This window comes from Typha latifolia, chromosome 4, assembly GCF_019914945.1.
Source record: "Typha latifolia isolate L0001 chromosome 4, TyphaL0001v2, whole genome shotgun sequence".
Classification (NCBI taxonomy): domain Eukaryota; kingdom Viridiplantae; phylum Streptophyta; class Magnoliopsida; order Poales; family Typhaceae; genus Typha; species Typha latifolia.
The window spans coordinates 16718673-16740743 of NC_133089.1; the positions used below are offsets into that span (position 1 = coordinate 16718673).

The following is a 22071-nucleotide window of genomic DNA, read 5'->3' on the forward strand; positions in this document are numbered from 1 at the left end:
CCTTTCTGCCACACTCAACCTTGGTTCTCACCTCGCGCGCTCGACTATAGCTACTTCTCACCGTTGTTACTTTCCTCTTGTCTAGATGATGACCGCTCCTTAGTGCAAAACTTCTGCTCTTTGCCAGCCCCACCCTTGAGGATGCCGGTGGTTGTAGCGATTGCTGGAACCACCTTAGTTTTCCAAGCTAGGCTTTGTCTATGTGCTTTTATATTTTCTGCATTTTTATGTATTACTCATTCTTGTGCTTGAGAAAGGTTGAATCTGCTTTATAGTTGAGCTCCTATTTTATTCTTAGGGTTTCTAGTTTGTTCTGCATGTTGTTTTTTTTAGGTCTATTATGGTACTGATTACGCCATAAGATGCTAAATCACTTCTGTCTACGCTTTCTCGCAAGCTTCTCAATGCTTTGTGTGGTATTGCTTATATTTGGCCAAGTGAGAGACTTATTTTAAGATGGAAGTCCTATCTTTTGTGCTTTCCTACAAGATTTTTTTAGTTGATTACTTTGCTTGTTAGCTGGTATAAGGCTTGTTAAAGTATTGAAGTCATATTTATTTTCTTTCTTTGTTTTTTTTTTGACTAAATTTTTGTTGGTATTAAGTTATAATAATTTGCAAGATTAATAGACAAACTTACTTTTAAAAAAGATAATGAATTCAAAATTATATGCATACATCACTCAGTAAAAACTTTATTAAATATTAATTAAGCTTCTATGAGATTCAAATCCATAATTTATATTATAGATCGATAAGACTCAATTACTAGTGAAGTTGATTTTTATTAGGTTTATCCACGGAAGATATTGGAGTCAATTATTTTGAGTGTTGAGATAGATCCGAATAAAAGTACGGAGATATCCAATCCATCTACAAAGAAGAATAAGGGGAATATATTCCATTAGTTGTACAAACGTGGTGGATTAAGTCGAAGGTGAGTGGTGGTGGAGTACTGGTGATTTGGTTGCAAGAATAGACTCTGAGATTAATGCTTATTAGAACCCAATTAAATCCAAACTCAAGCATAATTATAGGATAAGTCGTAATAATGACGAATAACGAGTGAGCATAGACATAGAAAAAGAATCATTAGAATTAGCAGTTAGGAACCTTGTCTTCTAAATTCTACTTAAACCTTAATCTAGATTCGCTAATCCCTATCTTATCCATCTCCAATTTCCATATATATATATAGATATATATATATATATATATATAATATCACTACTACAACAGTAATGCCACCCACGACTCCACGAGAGAATATTTGTGCATATGCCCAAAACACCCTTATCATCTCACCTCAAATAAACGTAATCAGGAGGCATCTAGGCACTGTTTCTTTTTGAAAATATGGGTGTTTTAGTAAATTACCGCCGAGAACTCGAAGCGGCCCCACCTGTCTCTTTCCTCGCTAGCTATATATAGAGCCAACCCCATTTCTCCCCTTCTTCTCCGGAACGCGTCGTCTACTCTCCTAAAGCCCAAGATCGTCGGAGCCTAGAGCTCCACCCCCGCCGGAACTCTAGATCTTACCTGCATCATGGTCGACGTCGCTAGGCGGATATCCGGGCTTCCTCCTGCACACTCTGCTGGGCTCCGCCGACTCTCCACTCGCGCGGCCGCTGCTGCACCTTCCCTTTCCTCCTCTTCCTCCTCCTCCTCATCAGCTCGCAGTGGTCTCCACTCCTACTCTGCCCTCGCCGAGTCGCTCCTCTCCCACCTCCGCTCTTGCGGCATCGCCATCCTCCCGGGCCTCTCCACCGCCGAGCTCGCCCGCGTGGAGGCAGAGCTCGGGTTCCCCCTTCCTCCCGATCTCCGTGCTCTTCTCTCCCTCGGCCTCCCCTCCGGCCCTGGCTTTCCCGACTGGCGGTCGCCTTTCCATCTCCTCCGTCCATCTCTCGCACTCCCCTCCGCCGCCGTCTCCCTTCAGATCGTCCGCCGACGCCGCCGTCCAGGCGACCCCGTTGCCGACCTCAGCCGCGCCCGCGCCGCCCTCCGGCGAGCTCCTCCCCTCATCCCCCTCTTCCGCCGCTGCTACCTTCCCGCCCTCCCCTCCCTAGCGGGGAACCCCGTCTTCCTCGTCGACGACGCCCGCGTCTCCTGCTGCGGCGTCGACATCGCGGATTTCTTCCGCCGCGAGATCGCCTTCCGATCCGATTGCCCCCTCCTGCGCCGCCAGCTCTCCGCTCCAGCCCCACCGCCTCGGCCACCCTCCTCCACCACCTCCCGCCGCAGCCTCGACTCCGCTGCTGGCAAGATCCCTCGCTGGATAGAGTTCTGGAGCGACGCCGCCCTCGATCGCCGCAACCGCACTCTCGAACTCTCGCCCCATCCCGAGCAGTTCCTGGAGATCCGAGTCGGGAGGATACCGGACTGGGTTCAGAACTACCTGGAACGGGTCGGATCCGTCCTGAGCGACGGCGGCTGGGGCGAACCCGAAGTGGCGGAGATGGTACAGGTGGCAGCGTCATCAGGAGTCCTCGACGACGCCTCCATCGTCGACGGCCAGGTGATCCACGACGCTCTCGTCTTAATGGCAGCCCAATGCTCAGACTCACTCCGGCTAGCCGGGTGGAGCTCCGACGAGGTTTCCGAAGTCCTCGGTCTTGATTCCCGCCCGGAATGGCGGCAGAGGAGGCCGAAAGTAACGTTACCGCCCGAGATCGCCATGAGGTTCAGCAAGCTCGCGAAGGCGGTTCTCGTCGATCATTGACACCGGCGGGTAATTCAACTCCTCCTCCCTCTTTCGTTTTTCTCTTTCTAATTTTTTTTTTTAAAAAAAAAATTACACAAATTGGGGCTGGAAAATAGTTGTATACGAATGCGGAAGGAGTTTTCTCGAACGCGGAACCAATTCTAGAGGTAGTTGGGAAGCACACGAGTGGGGGGGATGGCTGGGTTCGAGAAAAGAGGTAGGTGTAAAGGGTGGGGAAGAGACAAGGGGCTCTCCTGAAGGCGTAGCGTGGAGACAAGGATTTCTCGGAGTATTAAATATTTAAATGTAAAGTGGATCTCAACTTTGATATGTGGAATCGGTACTTCCAGTTCAGTTCGTCTCTCATTGACGTCGTTTTCATTTCATCTTTGTTTTTCTTCCACTTCTATATGGATAAGAATAATAATAATATTTGTTTTACCAAAATTTACCTATTAATGATAAAATCTTATTGAGATCATTACACCTTGACTCTTGAATCTTGAATTGTTCCTCAGTTTTGCACAGATTTTTCTTACTATATTATTCATCTTAATTATTAAAAACTTTTGTAATATTTAATTCCGTTAGAATTTTTATAAAAAAATGACTCACATTATTTGTTTAGATCCTAATGTGAAATTGAGCAATAGTATATAGGATCTTAATAATTATACCCCGCATATATTTTGTCGAAAAGCCAAATTAGGCTCTAAATTGATGGGGGGCATTCGTTTGCTCTATCATGTGCAACAACTAGCAAGATTAAAGTCACTACATATTCTCATATATTTTATAGTTTTTTTTTAAAAAATGTATCAAAAAAGGACTCATAGCACTGCAAAAGTAGAACAAAAAAAATTAGGCAGAATATTTTCCACTTTCTCAAGAAAAAAAAATGATAAAATAAATGACTTCTTCGGAATCAGACAATGAGATGGATCCAAGTCGTGGTGCTTGCACTGTAACTCTGCAAGCGATAAAGATCATTACTTTTCCACATATATTGGTGCCATGCCAATATGCCATCAGAATTCAGAACTTGACATCGATACTCTCCTGGCAGACGAGACCAAAACAAGAGCGGCGATGACTGAGACAGTTGGCCCCACAACCAGCCAACGGATGCGACGACCAGAGACCGAAACCCAACCAAGCCCGTGTCGAGCAGTTGGCGTCACGTTCCACCCGCGCATCGACTCTGGTACCACCACCACCACCACCACCTTCCCCAACGGCATTAAACCCATGACTAGTCTTCTCCTACTAAAGGCAACAAAAAGTTAAAAGCAACCAGAACAAGGCGACCGTTGGGCCCACGTGAATCACCACCAACTCCTCAATTTCCAACCGTCCTCAAAAAACGATGCCATCATGTACACAGCTCACCAGTAATCTCCACACGAGCAGCTCCCTCCTTTGAAATGATGGAATCGATTCGAATCTCTCACAGTGATCTCCCTCTCAGTAATCTGAGATATATACTTAGTCGCATTGTGGCAATCCCCACATACCCTTAAGTTTTTATAAATCTGAATACGAGTTCCTGGCGATGTGCTTATGATGCCAAATGCGATGGCTAATCTTTCACTGTGGCTGTTTAAGATGTGCTCCTTCTCGTCCTCTTCTACATCCTGGAGCACAAAGCTGTAGTCAGGGACATACCCTAAGGCTTTCATTTTGTCCAGTAGATTTGCTAACTCTTTCTGGATCTCTTCGTGTCGAGGGTGGGTTTGAGCCTGGTTCCCTGTGAAGAAAACGTTCATTGATCTGTCAACCTCGATCGAACTCCATCCGGGAGTTTTCTGCAATCTCCTATGTCTGACTAAGGATCTCACTTCATCAACTCCATCCCATTTCCCCACTTTTGCATACATGTTTGATAGCAGAACGTAGTAACCCACGTTCTCTGGGTCGATTTCAAATAGATTTTTGGAAGCCATTAGGCCCATCTCGACGTTGCCATGAATCCTGCAAGCACCAAGAAGAGCACCCCATACACCTGAGTCAGGCCTTACTGGCATGTTTTCAATGAACTTGAAAGCGTCGCTCAAGCGACCAGATCGACCAAGCAAATCTACCATGCACGCGTAATGCTTCGCGACAGGCTCAATACCGTAGGTAGTCTGCATCAGCTGAAAGTAATGGCGGCCTTGATCGACCAACCCAGCATGGCTACAAGCAGATAATAATGAAACAAAAGTGACATGGTCTGGCTTAATCCTCTCTTCTTGCATTAATGAGAACAGACTAAGTGCCTTCTCGCCATGTCCATGGACTCCATGACCAGCTATCATGGCATTCCATGGGCCTGCACTCTCTCTAGGGACTTGCTCAAATAAACGCATTGCATCAGTTAACCTCCCACACTTCGCATACATGTCTATAAGACAAGTAGCCACAAAGACGTCCGATTGCAACCCGATATGGATGGACCGCCCATGAATTCGCATCCCTTGCTGCAAGGCTCCAAGATGAGAGTATGCAGGCAGAACACTGACTAGAGTTCCTTGAATAGGTTTCATCCCCTCGCATTTCTCCATGTACTCATAAAGCTCAGCTGCCTCATTAGCAAGTCCATTTTGAGAATAACCTGTGATCAACGTATTCCAAGAAATGATGTCTTTAATGGGCATCCTGTCGAATATTTTGCGTGCAGCCTCAATCTTCAGTAACTTTGCATACATATCAACAATTGCATTTCCAGCGATGATGTCCTCTATATCCCAACCCCTTCTCATGATATAACAATGGACTGACCTACCACTGTGATAATCTCCACACTGACCGATTGCCGACGCCAAGCTCACGAGTGTCAGCACATCAGGCTGGCAACCACTTCTTGTCATCTTGTTGAATAGTTCGATAGCAAGGCTCACTTTTCCAGCTTGCTCAAGCCCAGAAATCATTGAATTCCAAGTAACCAAATCTTTATTTCTCATCCCGTCAAACACTCGCTTTGCTTCTTCCAAGCAACCCAACTTGGCATACATATCAATCAACGCATTCGAGACAAAAAGATCTGACTCCAACCCTTGTCTAACTACCCAAACATGCATTGAGGCACCCAGCAATCGATCCTCCAACAACGTGCAAACTGGAAGAATGCTTGAAAACGAAACCTTATCGCCACAAACTCCCTCCACCACCATCTCCTTAAACAATCCAATCGCCTGCAATGCTTTCCCGTTCCAAGAAAACCCAGAGAGCATTGCGTTCCAAGAGCCCAAATCCCTCTCGGTCATTTCTTCAAACATCTTCCTGGCAGAATCCAAGAATCCAAACCGCGAGTACATGTGAACCAATGAGGCCGAAACGAAAACATGAGACACCAAGTTCAACTTACACGCCAAGGAATGGATATTTTTGCCGAAACTTACATCTCTACATGCTTTCAAGGTGATGGGGAGCGTGAAGGAGTCGGGATGGACGAGAGGGGAATCATTGCGGAGTTGGTGGAAGCAACCGATGGCGTCGGAGAGGAGGCCACGGGAGACGTAGATGGAGATCATGGAGTTGTACGTGACGACGGATTTGGAAGAAATGTGATTGAAGGTGAGGGCCGACGAGCAGAGGTCGCCGAGTTTGGGGTAGAGGTTGATGAGCTTCGTGGAGAGGAGGAGGTCGTCGGTGCGGCCGGAGAGGATGAGAAGGGCGTGCAGGGCGCGGGCGAGAGGGAGGGAGGTGCAGGTGGTGAGGAGGCGGTTGAGATCCATGAGATTCGCATGGTGGAGGCGCGAGCGCGGGAAGGGAGACAAGGAGTTTTTGAGCTACTAAAAGCAAAAATTTAGGGTTCGAATAATAAATACCTATATAATAATATTAAAACGTAGGGTGTTTTTAATAAATCCCTATTTTTTCCTTCTTCCTTCTCGAGATGCTGCAATATGTGGCGTCAGGCTGACCGTTTGCTTTACCTCGACATCCGCGCGCGAGACAGCGGCGGCTCACGCACACAGACAGAGTTTTTGACCAAAATATTATTAAAATATAAAATATTTATATTACTGTCTAAATTATTTCCTAAACTAATACTATAATAAAAATTAGAAAAATATTGTCTTAGAAAATGAATTCTTTTTCCTATTGTTTCTAAAGAAAATAATCTTTACTATATAAATCACTTTCTTTGAAAAAGATTAATTTATAATAAATGACTGTCTAAGACAGCAATTTCACTGTAGAAATAATTTGGATGGTGTTTTGAAAATTAAAAATTTCTCTAAAAGTTAGAGCATTTTTATGATTAGTTTGTAACAATAGAGTACTAACTAGAGGTAATCTAGTTAAAATATGATGGACGGATGAGAACCTCTACTTGTGTCTTCTGTTCAAAAGATGAGATGATTGATTATTTATTTTTAAGATACAAATATGGTGGTGTTGTGCTGCAACAAATGAAGAGGGCTATGGAGATTCATAGTCATATAAAATATGTAAATGATTGGTTTCGAACTGATAATTTAAAGTTGAATAAAGACAAGAAGAGATTGTGATATATTTGGCTTAGTGCCTTAATGTGGAATATTTGGTTGGAACGTAAGAATAAATTGTTTAAAAATTATGCTAAGTCAATTGAGGCATTTGAACTAATTTTTATTCCTATGCTAGGCAGGAACCCAAGAAGAAGATGCAGTGAAATGGGCTCGCAAGCTGAGGAATATTTGGGCATGTGCTCTGATGTTAGTAGTTGATATTATGTTAATGTTTGTTAGATTTATCTTGTTTTGCTGGTAGATTGATGTTGGATATTAGGTTGGTTTTTGTTAGAAGTTGTTAGCGAGGCTTGATTGGTGGTTTATTTGTTTTCTTATTTATATTCTTACGATGTATCTTGGTGGAAGATCAACATTTGGATGAAACAGACCTTTGTGGCTTGATTTGTTAAAAAAAAAAGAAAAGAAATTTGTATAGTGTTGTATTTTAGAGAATAGTTTGTTCGGTAATTTTGGTCAAAAACTCTACTACGACACGCCTCCTGTTCTATCATAATCCACGGCCGCTTAGCCACGTCAGCAAGGGCCGAGGCGAAGATCTTTTGGGCGCCTCAAAAATATCTGGCCACAAGATATTATCAGTGTCCGACGCCACGCGTCGAGCCAATGATCGCCCTGCCACGTGTAAAAGCAACGCCACGACGGATAAATTTGAGAATACCATCTGCGCCTTTTCCCGTTTCCCTTCTCTCTCTCTCTCTCTCTCTCTCTCTCTCTCTCTCTCTCTGGTTAGGGTTTTGGTGCTCTCTCTACTACTCTTTGGAAGGAGGAATGGGTGATCGATTACTAAACTGCCCAAGAAAGGCCGATGTTGGCGTAGTTGATAGCAAGGCCAAGGCAATTCATGTTTATTTTCCGTTTTTTTCCTTCACGTCTTTCTTTGTTTCGTTTACTCGTTTGATCTTATAATGATGGTCCCTTAGATTTATGGAGGTTTGCTGCTTTGATGTTTATGCTGGTAATATGGACTCTATCCTTTGTATCTCATCAAAAGTTCAACTTTTGTTCTCATGTGAGTATAGCTTAGATGGATCCAAGAAAATAAGTTCACATCTGCAAGGATGTTCTGTTTCTTGCCATGTTTGAAGCAAGGATCGAAATTTTATTTAGTAAAACTAAGATAAAAGATATTGTTATTTAGCTTTCTCCTGAGATAGAAATATGTTTATACACTTCATTTAACAACTTTGAATCATACTTACTATTCATTATGTAGAACTATTGCATTACTTTTTACCTTATTGGTCCCTGAATCTCTTTATTTGTAAGAAATTTTGTTTTAGATTTCCAGTACATACGTGCTTCCGCCTGTTTGTACTAAGTTTGCAGTGCTTTATGAAAATTATCATGAATTTCGTCTTTTCATCAGGGTCCTCAGGTGGTAGATTCCTTAACTATTGGATGGACAGACGAGAAGCATATGCTCTATCTTAATTCACTAGAAGCATCTTTTGTTCATCACCTATACAGCAGTGGAGACCCTATGAAGGATTTTATAGTTTGGCCTACAAGAACACAAAAGGACACAGACTTGTCTAGATCAAGTGGCAACACCTTTGTTTCTGGTCAGGTAATGACAAACGGATCCACAGAAAATACAAGATTATTTAGATTACTTGTAGTTATTTAAAATATTTTTGGTATTTAATACTTAAACTTATGACTAGCAGTTTAAGGTCTTGCATAAGGGACGTTGTGAGAAGACTAAGGCAGGAGTAGATGATGGAAATGGATTTCACCATGTAGCTGCTAATCCATGGATCCGGCACTTCAGATCATCCTCCAATGGCAAAGATCTGCATGTTGGAATAGCCGACGACCGTCAGTCAGCTATCCAATCAATCCCAGTAGAAGAGCCACAGAGTGAAAGGGAGACAAGTTCAAGACAACTTCCATCTTTTGGTCAGATACGGAACCAGGATTATCTCTTTGAAGTTACAGGTGCTTCTTCTAACTCACTTCTCTGTTCCTTCTATGATTATGATTGGTTTTAGAAAATTGTAGGAAATAATTGAGAGATGTTATCATGTTACACTTTCTGGCAACAAAAATCATACTCTATCCCTTTCATCAGTCTGCTTACCAGATGACAATTTCTCAAAACCGATAATCTTCTCTCCTTTTCTTTTCTTTTTGAGTTTAATGCGGTGCATTTACATTCTTTAATTATTATTAATTGGAGATACTTCCTTTCTTCAGCATTGTTTGTTCAACTGTTTTACTAGCATTTCTGTCTGATAAATCTTATATCTATTAGCTGCAGAGTCAGAACTTAAATTAGGGAATAGATTATTGTACTGACATATCGAGTTTTCATACTTTGTTTTTCAGATCTAACATGCATTCGTTCTCTGCTTGATGAATTAGTGTGGAAAGTTCAGTTTAATCTTTATAAACGTTTGTTCCCGTTGCTAGGTTGAGAACAATTCTTACGATGAGGTTGCAGGTTGTTTCTTCAACATCATTCTCTGAATGTAGTTCTAGGATGGACCGATGATATGAGAATCAGTTATATGATGGAACTAAAGGATGTGATGAAAGCTGTACACTTCTACGTTGTATTTTTCACAAGACTCACCTTCCTCCTTTTGCATCTTTTTCTCTGAATTCTGTTGTGTTAGTTGGCCAATAGTTATCTTTAAACTGTTGCTCTATTGGTGTTTATCTGTATTATGGAGATTAATGAGATGAAGGGAAGAAGCTTAATCCTTAAATGATATATAAGCGGAAGATGCATTGCTAATGGCTAATGCCCTGAACTCCTGTTTATTACCTATAGTTGAACTGGTCACCCTTAAGCAATTTCCTATGACAGATCAATGTGAATTGTTGTTGTCAGTGATAAATTGCCGTTCAGAAATGTAGGTTATATTTTGTCGCAGTTCTGCAAAATTATAATGTTACATGAATCTAGTTATTCCTTCTTGCCACAGAACTCTACTGATCATTTACTGCTGCATTTCTTTTACCTTTAAACGTACATTGATGGAGTTAATGTTCATTGACACATTAAATATGATTATTTAAAAGATAAGCTTTCACACTATTCAGTTCTTTAAAAATGACAGAAGAATTTTGAAGTTATCTCTACTACTGATTTCATCTACTACTCATAGATGGTCCAAAATGTAAGAGTATAACTTTTATCTTTCTTCAGAGGTGTCAGATCAGAATTTTGTTAACGAGGAAGTTGGAGGGGTGGAATCAAGTAGAGCATGCAAGAAGAGGAGATCAGAGAATCCAGCTGCTGATATGCTCAGTAACAAGTAAAGCATTATTCTCATTTTGTAATATTCCATGTACATATATCATGACTGCAAGTTGTTTTCTTGTGAGAATAACCTTATTTGCATCGGTCACTTGGTGTCTTCAGGTTGTTGGATCTGGAAAACCACTTGCCGCATGAGGTTCAGGTGAGAACCATGGTCATCCAAGAGGAAAGGATAGAGATCACCGTGTAAACTCACCGAACATTATGGCTGACTTTCTTCACATGAACCTGCCTTCGTTACAATCTGGAATTGACAAGCTGAACGTATTGGTTTGCAATGTTGCGGTTACAATGTGAGCAACACGAAGATCAAGTTAGCGAAGCATCTACATTGCATTCAAGGTATATGAAAATGGAAGATGTGAAATTAGGTGCAAAGCCGAACTAAATTTTCAGACTTAAGCCAAGAGGTGATCACTTGTACGTATGAGAGGAGTTATGATGTCGATTCGCAATGTTGTTTCTTCTTCTTTTTGACTCTGGAGTTAGTAAATCTCCTGGTTAAGATTTGAGTGGCATTGCCTTGAATCTGAGATAGTTTCTGTGTCATGTATTATTATGCTGGCATGATGGATGTGATACTAGGTCACTTTTCTGTGAGAGAATTTATTTTAGTTCGACTCACTAAATACTAAATACAGATGAGCATCTATTAAGATTTAAATTCAAATGTTCTCACACACGAGCTCTTTAACCACAAAAAAGAATTTCATCCCATTGGCTACACTAAATTAAAACATACCAAATTACATTAGTAGAATGTAAAATTAGCAGCTTGGAGACTTCTTATTACTTGACAACAGAGATTGAAAAACTATTATTTGTCAGGTGCTTCAAAGTTCAAATCCCCCGGTTTCTGAATTTTTTTTCTTAAATATTATAAAAATAAATGAGGGGTTTCTTCTAAAGACTAGCAATATTTCAGGGTCTATGTTATGTTACCTACAAAGTATCCAAATTTCTTTAATTCGGAAACCGGTACCGAGTGTAACTAGTACAAAGCAAAACCGGCAAAACCGGCTACAGTTGCTGTGGGACCGCGTTATACAAGTTTCCGAAAAGGAAAGAGCTCCGTAATATATATTAGATCGCGAAAGGCCGCAGCTTGGATCCACCGGCTTGCCTCTTGCTAATCCGGAGAGAAACCTCGCTAGAGATCTAATGGTATGCCCGCGAACGATCTCGCTTTGTTCTTCCTCTCCTTGCTCGCTTCGATCTTTTCTGATGCAACACTTTCGGTTTCCTCCGTGTTGGAATCGGTGGTTCTTCCTATTTGGTGTTAGGGTTTTGCTATCGTTGAATCTATTGTAGACCATGAGGTAGTAATGGAAATTGAAATTTGATGCGAGTTACTTAGGGCTCCTCTTGTATTACTCCGTGGATTGGGTTGGATTTTACCATTTCAATTGTTAGGGATTACACCTCCTAAGAAATTTTCTTTCTTAGTTTTGTGGTTAAGGCCATTATGTACGCTGTCCTATAACTCAGGAAACTTGATTGATCAAGCTCACGTTTAATAGACTGAAACCCTAAATCCAACAGGCTTTGAAAGGTATAACTATTTTCTTGATTCTGATTTGATTGGGATCTTGTCAGCAAGAAAAAGAAAATTGTTGTTCAATTTGAACGATGTAATGGATGTACAATGTAAGAGGTAGAAAAATCCAATTTCTAATATTTTGCATAGCATGCGTTACTAAGAAATTGGCAGTTACATATCCACGAATTTAAGATGGCTATGATCAATTGTTGTGACAATTACTTGTATTGTCTATTTTAACATTAAAATCCTACAATTGTAAAATCACTTGCATTTTTATTGCCCCAATGCTATAAAGATAGCAAGAAAGATTGTGAAGAGTTAAATTTTTTAAGAAGATTAGCCCATCAGTGGCCCTTTTGATAAATGGAGATGCCATAACACTACAATATCTTTCTTTTCAATTTGTGGGTGCTTTTAGTATTTTCCTTCCTTTACAAGGTTGTGACTTTTCTGACCATAACATATCCTGGACATACTTTTGTAAAATTTTTTTGCACAGGGAGATCTTTCATTTTATTTTTCCTTCCACTGTAGGGAAGGCATGATGCTTCCTCTATTGGTGGTTATGGTTTTCATCATTTTCATCACTAATAAGTCTATATCCAGACTTGCCTCCTCTGGTAATTGGAATAGGGCATGTAAAGCTATTCAACAGTTGAGTAGTTGTCCACTGCATGTTTTCTGCTGGATGTTTTACTTTAATCAAGTGTATTCTGATTTGCAAGTGCTTTTATAAGTTCAAATCTGGACAGATTCATCCAACTTTTGAAATTTTCTATTCTTGACTCTCAGCTTTGTTCCTAGTATGTATGTATCTTTTTTTGTTTTGTCTTGCATGGTTGACTATGGTTCTTAATCATGTAGGATAGTTTTGATGGTAAGGGAGTATCTAGAAGAGCAAAGCCTAGAACTCGTAATCATGGCTTATCACAACAAAAGAGGCAAGAAATAAAGGAAGCATTTGAACTCTTTGATACTGATGGTTCTGGTATGGATCAATTATGATATATTTCCTCTTTATCTTTATAATGTTCAATTTGTTCATCAAATTATGACATCATAATCCTCTTGTAGGCACTATTGATGCTAAGGAGTTGAATGTTGCCATGAGGTATTTGTTTCTGATGATATTTGATAGGTTTGAAGTAAATTTTATTTCACTTAAGCAATTATGCTATTGATTGATTAACTTTCTCTTCAGGGCCTTGGGATTTGAAATGACAGAAGAGGTACTACATGTTTTCCATTTTCATCAGATGCACCTATAAGAATTCAGTTCTCTGAAATTTTTGTTTAGTAAAATGATTATTTCATTTTTAAACTTCTGGAGGCCTATGCACCTAGTTCACATACTCCTAAATATTTTACTAGTCACCATGCTTGTCATATTTCAGATACTTAGGCAGTATGTTTTATCTCTGTATGATCACAGAACTTTCATGAGCTGAATTGTTCTGTAAGGGAAATGCGTAATTACTAGGATATTAGTATCGAAACTTTATATTTTATCTGTGTGACTTTGGTCATTGGATGGATTTGACTAATTATAAATATCCTCATTAAACAGAAGAGCATGTTTTATCCTAAGGGATATAAAAGCTTTTCTTGCTTGTAGGTTTTATGTAACTCGGTAGTGAAGAACTATAGATGACTTCTGTTGTGACCCATCAATCATGTTCTACTTGCAGAACTTTGGGTGGCAAACGCATGTCTCAAGTGAATCACATTTCAGTTTTGCATAGATTTTGGTTAAAAATGGTGGCACATTATATTCTCTTTCAACAATCTTTTATTGTGTACCCAGAAAGCTACTTCCTTTTTTTTTTTGTTTTGTTAATGCATCTTTGTTAACAACTTAATATGTGACTTTCTTGTTTACTAGCATGACAAATGAGAAATGAGTAAGCTGTGGGGCTAATTTCTTCTGGCCACTTCCTTTTCTTTTGCACTTGAAGTTTTAGTTAATCTTTTAAAAGGTGATCCAAGGCTGAAGCACAAGATTCTTTTGATATTGCAGCAAATTAACCAGATGATTGCTGATGTAGACAAAGATGGCAGTGGCGCAATTGATTTTGATGAATTTGTGCACATGATGACAGCCAAAATTGGAGAGAGGGATACTAAGGAAGAACTTTCAAAAGCTTTTCAAATTATTGACCAAGATAATAATGTAAGTTTCATTGACTGGCGTGTGTGAGTGAGCAGGTTGGTAGACTTCACATGCAGTAGTTGGGTGCATTCCAGTTGCATATTATTCTAAAAGTTAAAACTCTTAAAGCTATTGACCAATGCTAAATAAGAAGGAAAACAAGAAGGATCAATGACATCAGATAAGAATTGAAGATGGAAATTTTTGTCTGCAGAGGACCTACTATGAAGTATGGCAAAATTATTTTGTTGAGTATTGATGATTCAGGATCAGATATGTTTTATGTGGTCTACACAGGTTGGCCCTTTCTGTGGCAGACAAAAGACCATCATAAATGCATATGTAGATGGATAAGCAGATACATACATATATTGACAACTCAATAGTGTGAACGTAATATTTATTAAACCATTGCATAAAACTAACTTCACTGGCTTTACAAGTTTCTACAACAAAAATCATGTCAAAGCATTTTTATTAGTCAAGGAATATCTATTTGTTCTCTCCTGACGTAGGAAAACATTAGAAAAACAATGTCTTTCAGTTTCTGTATATTTATAGGTCTTATGCCACTCGTTATTATGTGAATCTTCAATTTGAATGGGCCATCGATATTGGTTGATAGTAGTGTGACTGTAAATCCTACTAGTTAAACTACACAGATTATTTTAATATTTAATGCTTTCACTTTTACTATAGGGAAAGATATCCGAGGTTGATATCCAGCGTATCGCTAAAGAGGTGGGCGAGAACTTTACTGTGGAAGAGATCAGAGAGATGATAGAAGAAGCAGATCATAATGGTGGATAGTCTTTCTTTTCTTTATGTGACACTAAAGCTACTTATGCTGATTCAGTCATTCCGGTTATCTTCTATGACATTTAGGGGGATGTCATTTTCTAGAAAGTTGAAAGTAGGATGGTACTAGACTTATAACCATGCATTCCTGATTTGATGGGAAACTTGCAAAGTCACAGTTGGTAAGCAGGTACAGGTAGCTTTAGTAACCAACAACTAACTTTGATATTGAATCTCTTGATGTTCTTATGGAGGCACATGATGAACAGATTTAAACTTTCAGTATTACAACTTAACCACAGTGAAAATAACTTAGCTGGGAAAGTTGGTTCTCTAATTTGTTTTACTTATTTAATGAAATATATATTTGTGAGTGTGCCTTGGTTTGCACACTTCCCTGATTACCACTCTAGAAGGCCTTATCAATTCCTCACTAGCTCTTCTTGTATGTCTTTTGTCCATTTATCTCCTAATATATCCACCCTCATGATCTGTTTAACGAAGTGAAATTTTTTGTGTGCATATTCTCAGATTTAAATCAATGGTCCACCAAACATTAATTTATATAATTCTTTATATCGTGCTCATTTGCAAATAATATGCTGAGCATCAGTCAATCCACCATTTGAAGAAATGGTTTTGTCAGATACTAATAAGAAAGGCCTTTGAAAGTCAGCAAATAGTATTTCAGTTGTACACAGTGAAATAGACTCTATATACTGAGATTATTCTGTTTTCTTCCATGAATTGTAGGATTATATTCTTTTTGCTTTATATACTGATACTTTTTACTGTTGATCTTCTGTCTTCTTAGATTGGCAGACTAATTGAGATTTCCATTCCTGTGTTTTGCAGGTGATGGAGAAGTAGATCTTGATGAATTCGTCAGGATGATGAGAAGGACTGGCTATGGTTACTAAGTTTCTGTGTCCTCCCTACGTTATAAGTGTAGAACTTGATGATCCTATTGTCTTATACAACCTTGAATTGATGACTGATATGCAACTAAGTCTAAATTGAGAAATTTTTCCTGCAAGTGCTGTAAACTTATAGAACTCTTTTGAGGTTCATCTTATTTATTAGTCATGAAAACATTTCTATCCTTGTCATCTATTTTTGACATCCTACTATGAGACAAGCACTCCATCTTGGTCAGCTGACGAATTACTCTTGGGAAAGGATCATCGTTTCTGTAAACCAGATTCTTTTTCCAGTTGGTAAATAACATTAGCAAGTATTAGTACTTTAGATTTTCCATGTATCCTATGAGATGGACCTGCTGCTCATCTAGGCACTGATTGGAAGCAGCTTAACTGTTCTTATCATAGACAATCTTGTCAACTTCACCCGTCTTTTAATAGATTGTCAACTTCACCCATGCTTGAATCTCTACCGGACAGTTGATCTAATTATCAAACTTATTTTATGATCAACTTTACTCGAACCCCATAAATATATATAAATATAATTTTTAATATTGATGGACCCTCAAAAAAAAAGTCATTCATCCCAAGACCCATTCCATGTCCCCATCTCCATCTTATCTGTTATTACACAATCCCCTTAGATTTTATTACCATTTAATTACAGAAAAATGCTTTTCTTAATCCACTCCGTTCTTCTTCTCTAGCTTGCAACAGCTAACGGTTCCTCTTCTATCAGGTGTCCAACTCCGTACTCCGCTCCGCATACTTCCTTGTTAACAAGTACATCGCATCCGCCGTCCATCGCTCCAGCATGGAGCAGACGAACGGCGGATCTTTTCGAGCGCATATAAATTTGTATGCGGAAGGTCCTATTAATCCGTTAAATCAGGTGGCGGCTAGTCGTCAGCTCGTTCGAAGTGGCCAGCATATCTTTTTCTTCAAATTTTCTAATATAATAAAAATATCCTAATGATGCCATAAAAGCTGTAATATTTACAAATAAATAAATAAATAAAATAAATCCTCATGAGGTGCTCGTGCCGCACGTGACCCGGCACCTCTTTGAATTCTGTCTCTGGTTCTGGTTCTGTTTCTGTCGCAAGGAAAAAAGAAGTCAGTTCTCATCTTTCCTTTTCGTTTGGTCGGGAAAAGGTACCCAGAAACTCGAGTGTGCCATTTTTTTTTGTCCTTCTTTTAGTTGTTAGATTTAGTTTTTAGTTTGTTAGAAACGTACATCGCTACGTCCTTAAATATTATGGTTTTGGTTTCTGAAATCTAGTATGGAATGGGATGCTTTAATCTCCCAAGAGGTTTTAATTGTTTTTATGGGTGTTTGATGACGAATTTGGAGAAAACCCAGGTTGGTATTTATATATATATATATATATATTATATTTTTTCCCAAGTCATTCATTTGCATGAACAATTGTTTGTATTCTTGACTCAATTTTCCTTACATCATTGTAGGCCTTATATCTCTCAAATTTGCATAGATTATAGCTTTCGAACAGAGTAATTTCAGAGGATAGTAGTTGTCCATTTCACTTTCGCAGCTTCCATTGCTGAATGCTGACAGAGAAACTTCCAGTGTGTAATATATTTTTTGCTTTCACAACTTCTTCATCTTGCTTCTTTTTAATCTTGTTGAAAAATTGTTGCATTGTTATTGAACAAAATCCTTGTCTTATTTTCCACAAATGTTATTTTCTCCAATATATTCGGGTCGCAAACTTTTGCAGTCTATCTCATATAACCAAGAAGTGTCCATTTTGAGATAAATTGCACCTGGAAGTATGTAGAATGAGGAAGACATACTAATAAATTGAACAGGCATGATCTGAAATGTTGTTATATGGTATATAATAGCGCATAATGATAATCAAGCACTAGAAAATCTAATATAATCTGCACAGAGAATAATATTTGGTAATGCAATTATTTCGGAAACAATGTTTTGAGTGCAGTAAATAGTGAATTTGACATCATAAAAGGAATAAACTTCAGAAATAATTATGGACAATTATATCTTTGTCAAGTATCTGAAATATATTCTGTGGAAATAGACTGTTGTTATGTTCTTTTCTTTATTCTCCTAATCTTGAACCTTTATTTTGTCTTTTATATGCAGAAAGGAATAGAAGCGAAGAACTGACTTTTTGAGGGATGGAGGAAACAAAAGGTGGTGATCTGCCAACTTCTCCAGAACCTCCAATCTCTTCAATTACTGATGAAGGTTCTGAGACCAGTGGCCATCACAGAGCAAGTGTTGTGGGGGATATGCAGGCAGTGATCCAGCCTACTGAGCCAGAGAGCCCATTTGGATCAAAGACTCCTATTGATGATTCTTTGTCATCTGAAGTGCTTAGTTCATTTGATCATCCTACTATGGTGGATAAATCAAAGACTAGTCAAGATGATTCCGCCGCTTTGCTACCAGAAGTTGTTAGCAATCCATATAAACTTGATGATGGCACTACTAAAAGAGTTTCTGATGTTCAGATTAGTAAGAGTCCTGCAGATTCCATTGTAATCGGAAAAGCAATTGAGGCGCTCAATGATGTTCCAATTCCATTAGTTGAAATCAAAAGCAAAATGGAAAAGCCTGAGAAGCAAATAAGGATCGAAAATATGCAAAAGAAGGCGTCAGATTCAACTAATCATCTGCGCAATTCAAAACGTATAGATCCAGAGAGGGCCCTCGTTGAGCTGGATGCAAAATTTGAATCCATTAAGGCCTCTGTTACAATGTTTGGTGGAAGTGTTGATTGGAAAGCTCAGAGAGCAAAGACTCTAGAGGTAATGCAGATTCTTGTATTTAGTTTTCCTCCTCTATGAAGTTTAATTAACAGTAGCTTTCTCGAGAAGTTGTCTTTGCATTTGTGTGAACATATCTAAACACGGTCATAATTCTAAATGGTTTCTCAGTTCACATGATATTGAATCTTCTATGACACTAGCTTGATTATTTTCAGAAACGCAAGGATCACAGGTTTGAACTTGAGAAAGTACAGAAAGAAATTGCGGCATATAAAAAGAAATTAGAAGCTGCAGAAGAGGCTAAAGCAGAAGTACTTGAGGAGCTAGAGAGCACCAAGAGACTCATAGAAGAGCTAAAGTTTAATCTGGAGAGAGCACAGGCTGAGGAGGACCAGGCAAAGCAGGAAGCGGAACTCGCTCAAAATAGAGTTGAAGAAGTGGAGTTGCAACTAGCAGTCGCGAAAGCAAAGCATGAAACTGCAGTTGCAGAATTCAAGTTCGCAAAAGAGGAGCTGGTAACAGTGGAAGAGCACTATGATGCTTTAGTTCAAGAAAGGGACATATCAAACAATAAAATGGAAGAAGCTGCTTCTGTAAAGGAGGAGATTAAGAAGACGGTAGACGAACTCACTCTAGAGCTTACTGAAATTAAGGAATCACTGAAGTTGGCCAATGCTGCACATCTTGAAGCAGAAGAACATAGGATCGGTACAAGTTTGGCACGAGAACAGGATTGCCTTACTTGGGATAAAGAAGTTAAGCAAGCAGAAGAGGAAGTGCAACAGCTTAATGAGAAGCTTCTATCTGCAAAAGATTTGAAGTTGAAACTACACGAAGCATCCACTTTGCTACTTGAACTCAAGGCTGAGTTAGAAGCCTACATGGAGGCAAAATTGAATCTTGACGCTGAGGAAGCTAAGAAAACGCAAACATCCATTCAAGAAGCATTAGATTCAATGACAAAGGAGCTTGAGGAAGTCAAAGGCATTATGGAGAGAGTAAAAGATGAGGTTGACTGTTTAAGAGTTGCAGCTTCATCGCTCAGAGAAGAGCTGGATAGAGAGAAAACAACCCTCATCACCTTGCAGCAGAGGGAAGGGATGGCATTTGTAACTCTTACTTCTCTTCAGGATGAGCTCAGTAAGACAGAACGAGAGATAGAAATGGTTCGGGAAAAGGAGAAAGAAGCAGGAGAAAAAATGGTGGAGCTACCAAAATTGCTGCAAGAAGCAGCTCAGAAAGCAGAACAAGCTAAGTCGTCTGTGCAAGTCGCACAAGAAGATCTAAGGAAGGCCAAGGAAGAAGCTGAACAAGCCAAAGCTGGTGCAACCACCACCGAGATCAGATTACGTGCAGCTATAAAGGAAATAGAGGCAGCAAAATTCTCAGAGAATCTTGCACTTAGTGCATTTCATTCTTTGCAAGAGAGTGAGAAGGCTAGAAAAAATGGAGAACAATCTCCCGGACTAGTGGCCCTTCATTTAGATGAGTATTTCACTCTTAGTAAGAGAGCTCATGAAGCTGAGGAGCTTTTGCATGAGACTGTGGGAGAAGCATTTTCGCAAGTTGAGTTGGCAAAGGAGACTGAGTTAAAAATTTCAGAGAGAATAAATCAAGCATACAAGGTTATGAATGAAAAGAGGGAAGCCTTGAGAGTTGCACTAGAGAAAGAAGAAAATGCTAAGGTAGAAAAATTGGGTCTGGAGAATGAATTAAGGAAGTGGAGAAACGAAAATGAACAGCATCGTAAATCTTGTGAGGTTGCTAAAAATGCTGTTAATCCTTTGAGAAATCTATTGATGGAATTCGATGGAGATACTGAAAAGGACTTCAGTGAGGAAAAATGCGACATTGCTGTGCATTCCATATCAGATCAGAAGTTGTGTATGTCAGAGGGTAGCCCCGACGAACCTATATCCGATCCTAAGCAAAAGAAGAAGAAGAAATCATTTTTCCCGCGAGTCGTGATGCTCATATCCAGAAAAAAATCTCAAAAATAGAAGTGATGGAACATCTTTTTTCTTTTCTTAATGCATTGCATGGACAAGTATTCAGATAATTGTTATTGTACATGCGTAATAAGTTAAACTTGATTTATTTGATATGTTGTTTTGGTGTAAGCTTGTTATTCATTTGTATAGGCTTTCAAAAACATTTGAAGAGATTTTTTTTCTTTTGTATGAATTGCACAGCCATTGATATCTGAATTTGTAATCTTATTTTGAGGACTATAAAGCGATTTACGTTTACGACAGACTAATCTGAATATGCACCTAACTGCACTACTTTCTACTGTATAAGCATCAACGACAGGGAATCGATATGATCACCAAGATTAAGATTTATTCAACAAAGACAGCTGAAGAAGGGACTAGGAACCTACTCTTCCACTGCAATGTTCTCAGATATTTCATCCCCACTTCGAATCCAATATCACTTCCATGTGCATCAGACTGAAACTTTATTCCAAAAGTTTTTTTCAAGCTTTATAAAATTCTATTCCCTAGCTCTCAAGAATCAAGAAGACCTACGCCACAACATGGTTTCTGGACTCGGTCCAACTGTCAAAGATGCTCCAGTTGGGCTTAACTCATTAAATATCTTATCCTCACTAGCTATGTTAAACTGCAATGCAAACACGAGTCCGATTTAAAATCAGATATACCGCCACATACGCATGAAAATGATTCCATAATAATTGTGGAAGAAGACTACAAAAGTTCCAAGTCATCATGCTTTCGGTACAATTCAGTGTCATGGTACGTGATTTTATTCTATAGCTGCAACAGTTCTAAACTGGTCATGATATCTTACTCTCTCGATAACAAGGAACAGAGCATCCAGATATAGCTGTCAACTTATCTCACTATATAAAGAGAGTTGAGAGGTTCCTCAACTGCACACTGCGTTCTAGCTTTCTAAGTCTCAAAACATTTGCAAGAGCGACCATGGCAATCAAACACGTCAGCTCCGCCAACCGAGACATGACGGTCGAGGACTTCAAGGAGTGGCTGAAGAAGTTTGACACTGATAAGGATGGTCGGATCAGTAGGGATGAGCTGCGAGAGGCGGTTCGAAGTCGAGTTGGGCGGTTTACCACTTGGAAGAGCAGAAGGGCGTTTCGCCGCGCTGATGTCAATCACAATGGCTTCATTGATGATGCTGAGATTGAGAATCTTGTTACCTTTGCCCAGAAAAAGTTAGGAATGAAGATATACACAGATTAGCTTCAAGGTTATATAATTTGATTACACCTGTAACTGAATGTTATAGCTATACATCATGATCATAAGATATATATATATATATATATATATGTATCTATGCTTTCTTTTCCATGATCATAAGAAAAATTAATGGAGTGCATCAATTTGAAGAAAAGAAAAATAATTCCTATCTTCTCCTCTGTTAGACAAGATCTCATAGCATAT

The 22071-nt window shown here is 39.3% G+C and overlaps 5 protein-coding genes across 9 annotated transcripts; 4 read left to right on the forward strand and 1 right to left on the reverse strand.

The window, feature by feature from the left end:
* The first annotated feature begins 1322 nt into the window (after positions 1–1322).
* LOC140786483 (uncharacterized) lies at positions 1323–3054 on the forward strand. The gene has a single exon (XM_073134952.1). It carries the CDS (start codon positions 1546–1548, stop codon positions 2716–2718), a length of 1173 nt encoding a protein of 390 aa, XP_072991053.1. The 5' UTR covers positions 1323–1545; the 3' UTR covers positions 2719–3054.
* Positions 3055–3539: 485 nt separating this feature from the next.
* Positions 3540–6464, reverse strand: LOC140786482 (pentatricopeptide repeat-containing protein At4g33990). 3 transcript variants are annotated; one of them, XM_073134950.1, is made up of 2 exons: positions 6081–6212; positions 3540–5961 (listed from the first exon to the last, which is right to left on the reverse strand). In XM_073134950.1, coding segments are annotated over exons 1-2 (1878 nt in total). In that variant the 5' UTR covers positions 6083–6212; the 3' UTR covers positions 3540–4085. The 3 variants fall into 3 exon arrangements, with proteins under 3 accessions (XP_072991051.1, XP_072991050.1, XP_072991052.1); XM_073134951.1 differs by having other exon boundaries at positions 4476–4671; positions 4782–6464; XM_073134949.1 differs by having other exon boundaries at positions 3540–6464.
* Positions 6465–7765: 1301 nt separating this feature from the next.
* LOC140785501 (cold-regulated protein 27-like) lies at positions 7766–11131 on the forward strand. Its single transcript, XM_073133348.1, has 5 exons — positions 7766–8033; positions 8566–8766; positions 8867–9137; positions 10354–10462; positions 10570–11131. The coding sequence occupies exons 1-5, from the start codon at positions 7803–7805 to the stop codon at positions 10655–10657; spliced, it is 900 nt and encodes a 299-aa protein (XP_072989449.1). The 5' UTR covers positions 7766–7802; the 3' UTR covers positions 10658–11131.
* Positions 11132–11512: 381 nt separating this feature from the next.
* LOC140786731 (probable calcium-binding protein CML13) lies at positions 11513–16059 on the forward strand. The gene is made up of 7 exons (XM_073135354.1): positions 11513–11631; positions 12875–12998; positions 13085–13121; positions 13212–13239; positions 14028–14180; positions 14859–14961; positions 15813–16059. Exons 1-7 carry the CDS (start codon positions 11629–11631, stop codon positions 15875–15877), a joined length of 513 nt encoding a protein of 170 aa, XP_072991455.1. The 5' UTR covers positions 11513–11628; the 3' UTR covers positions 15878–16059.
* Positions 16060–16978: 919 nt separating this feature from the next.
* LOC140786887 (protein WEAK CHLOROPLAST MOVEMENT UNDER BLUE LIGHT 1-like) lies at positions 16979–20860 on the forward strand. Of its 3 annotated transcripts, XM_073135592.1 has the most exons (4): positions 17176–17243; positions 17351–17470; positions 18012–18679; positions 18856–20860. In XM_073135592.1, the coding sequence occupies exons 3-4, from the start codon at positions 18047–18049 to the stop codon at positions 20638–20640; spliced, it is 2418 nt and encodes an 805-aa protein (XP_072991693.1). In that variant the 5' UTR covers positions 17176–17243; positions 17351–17470; positions 18012–18046; the 3' UTR covers positions 20641–20860. The 3 variants fall into 3 exon arrangements, with proteins under 3 accessions (XP_072991695.1, XP_072991694.1, XP_072991693.1); XM_073135594.1 differs by lacking the exons at positions 17176–17243; positions 17351–17470 and adding an exon at positions 16979–17035; XM_073135593.1 differs by lacking the exon at positions 17351–17470 and having other exon boundaries at positions 17172–17243.
* The last annotated feature ends 1211 nt before the right edge of the window (positions 20861–22071 follow it).

Coding starts and splice junctions, on each gene's coding strand:
- LOC140786483 (XM_073134952.1), top strand. CDS start 1,546: ATGGTCGACGTCGCTAGGCGGATATCCGGGCTTCCTCCTGCACACTCT.
- LOC140786482 (XM_073134949.1), bottom strand. CDS start 6,416: ATGGATCTCAACCGCCTCCTCACCACCTGCACCTCCCTCCCTCTCGCC.
- LOC140785501 (XM_073133348.1), top strand. CDS start 7,803: ATGATCGCCCTGCCACGTGTAAAAGCAACGCCACGACGGATAAATTTG. Junction 8,034..8,565: donor TAGTTGATAGCAAGGCCAAG/GCAATTCATGTT, acceptor TCTTTTCATCAG/GGTCCTCAGGTGGTAGATTC. Junction 9,138..10,353: donor TTATCTCTTTGAAGTTACAG/GTGCTTCTTCTA, acceptor ATCTTTCTTCAG/AGGTGTCAGATCAGAATTTT.
- LOC140786731 (XM_073135354.1), top strand. Junction 12,999..13,084: donor CTTTGATACTGATGGTTCTG/GTATGGATCAAT, acceptor ATCCTCTTGTAG/GCACTATTGATGCTAAGGAG. Junction 13,122..13,211: donor GAGTTGAATGTTGCCATGAG/GTATTTGTTTCT, acceptor CTTTCTCTTCAG/GGCCTTGGGATTTGAAATGA.
- LOC140786887 (XM_073135594.1), top strand. CDS start 18,047: ATGGAGGAAACAAAAGGTGGTGATCTGCCAACTTCTCCAGAACCTCCA. Junction 18,680..18,855: donor AGAGAGCAAAGACTCTAGAG/GTAATGCAGATT, acceptor GATTATTTTCAG/AAACGCAAGGATCACAGGTT.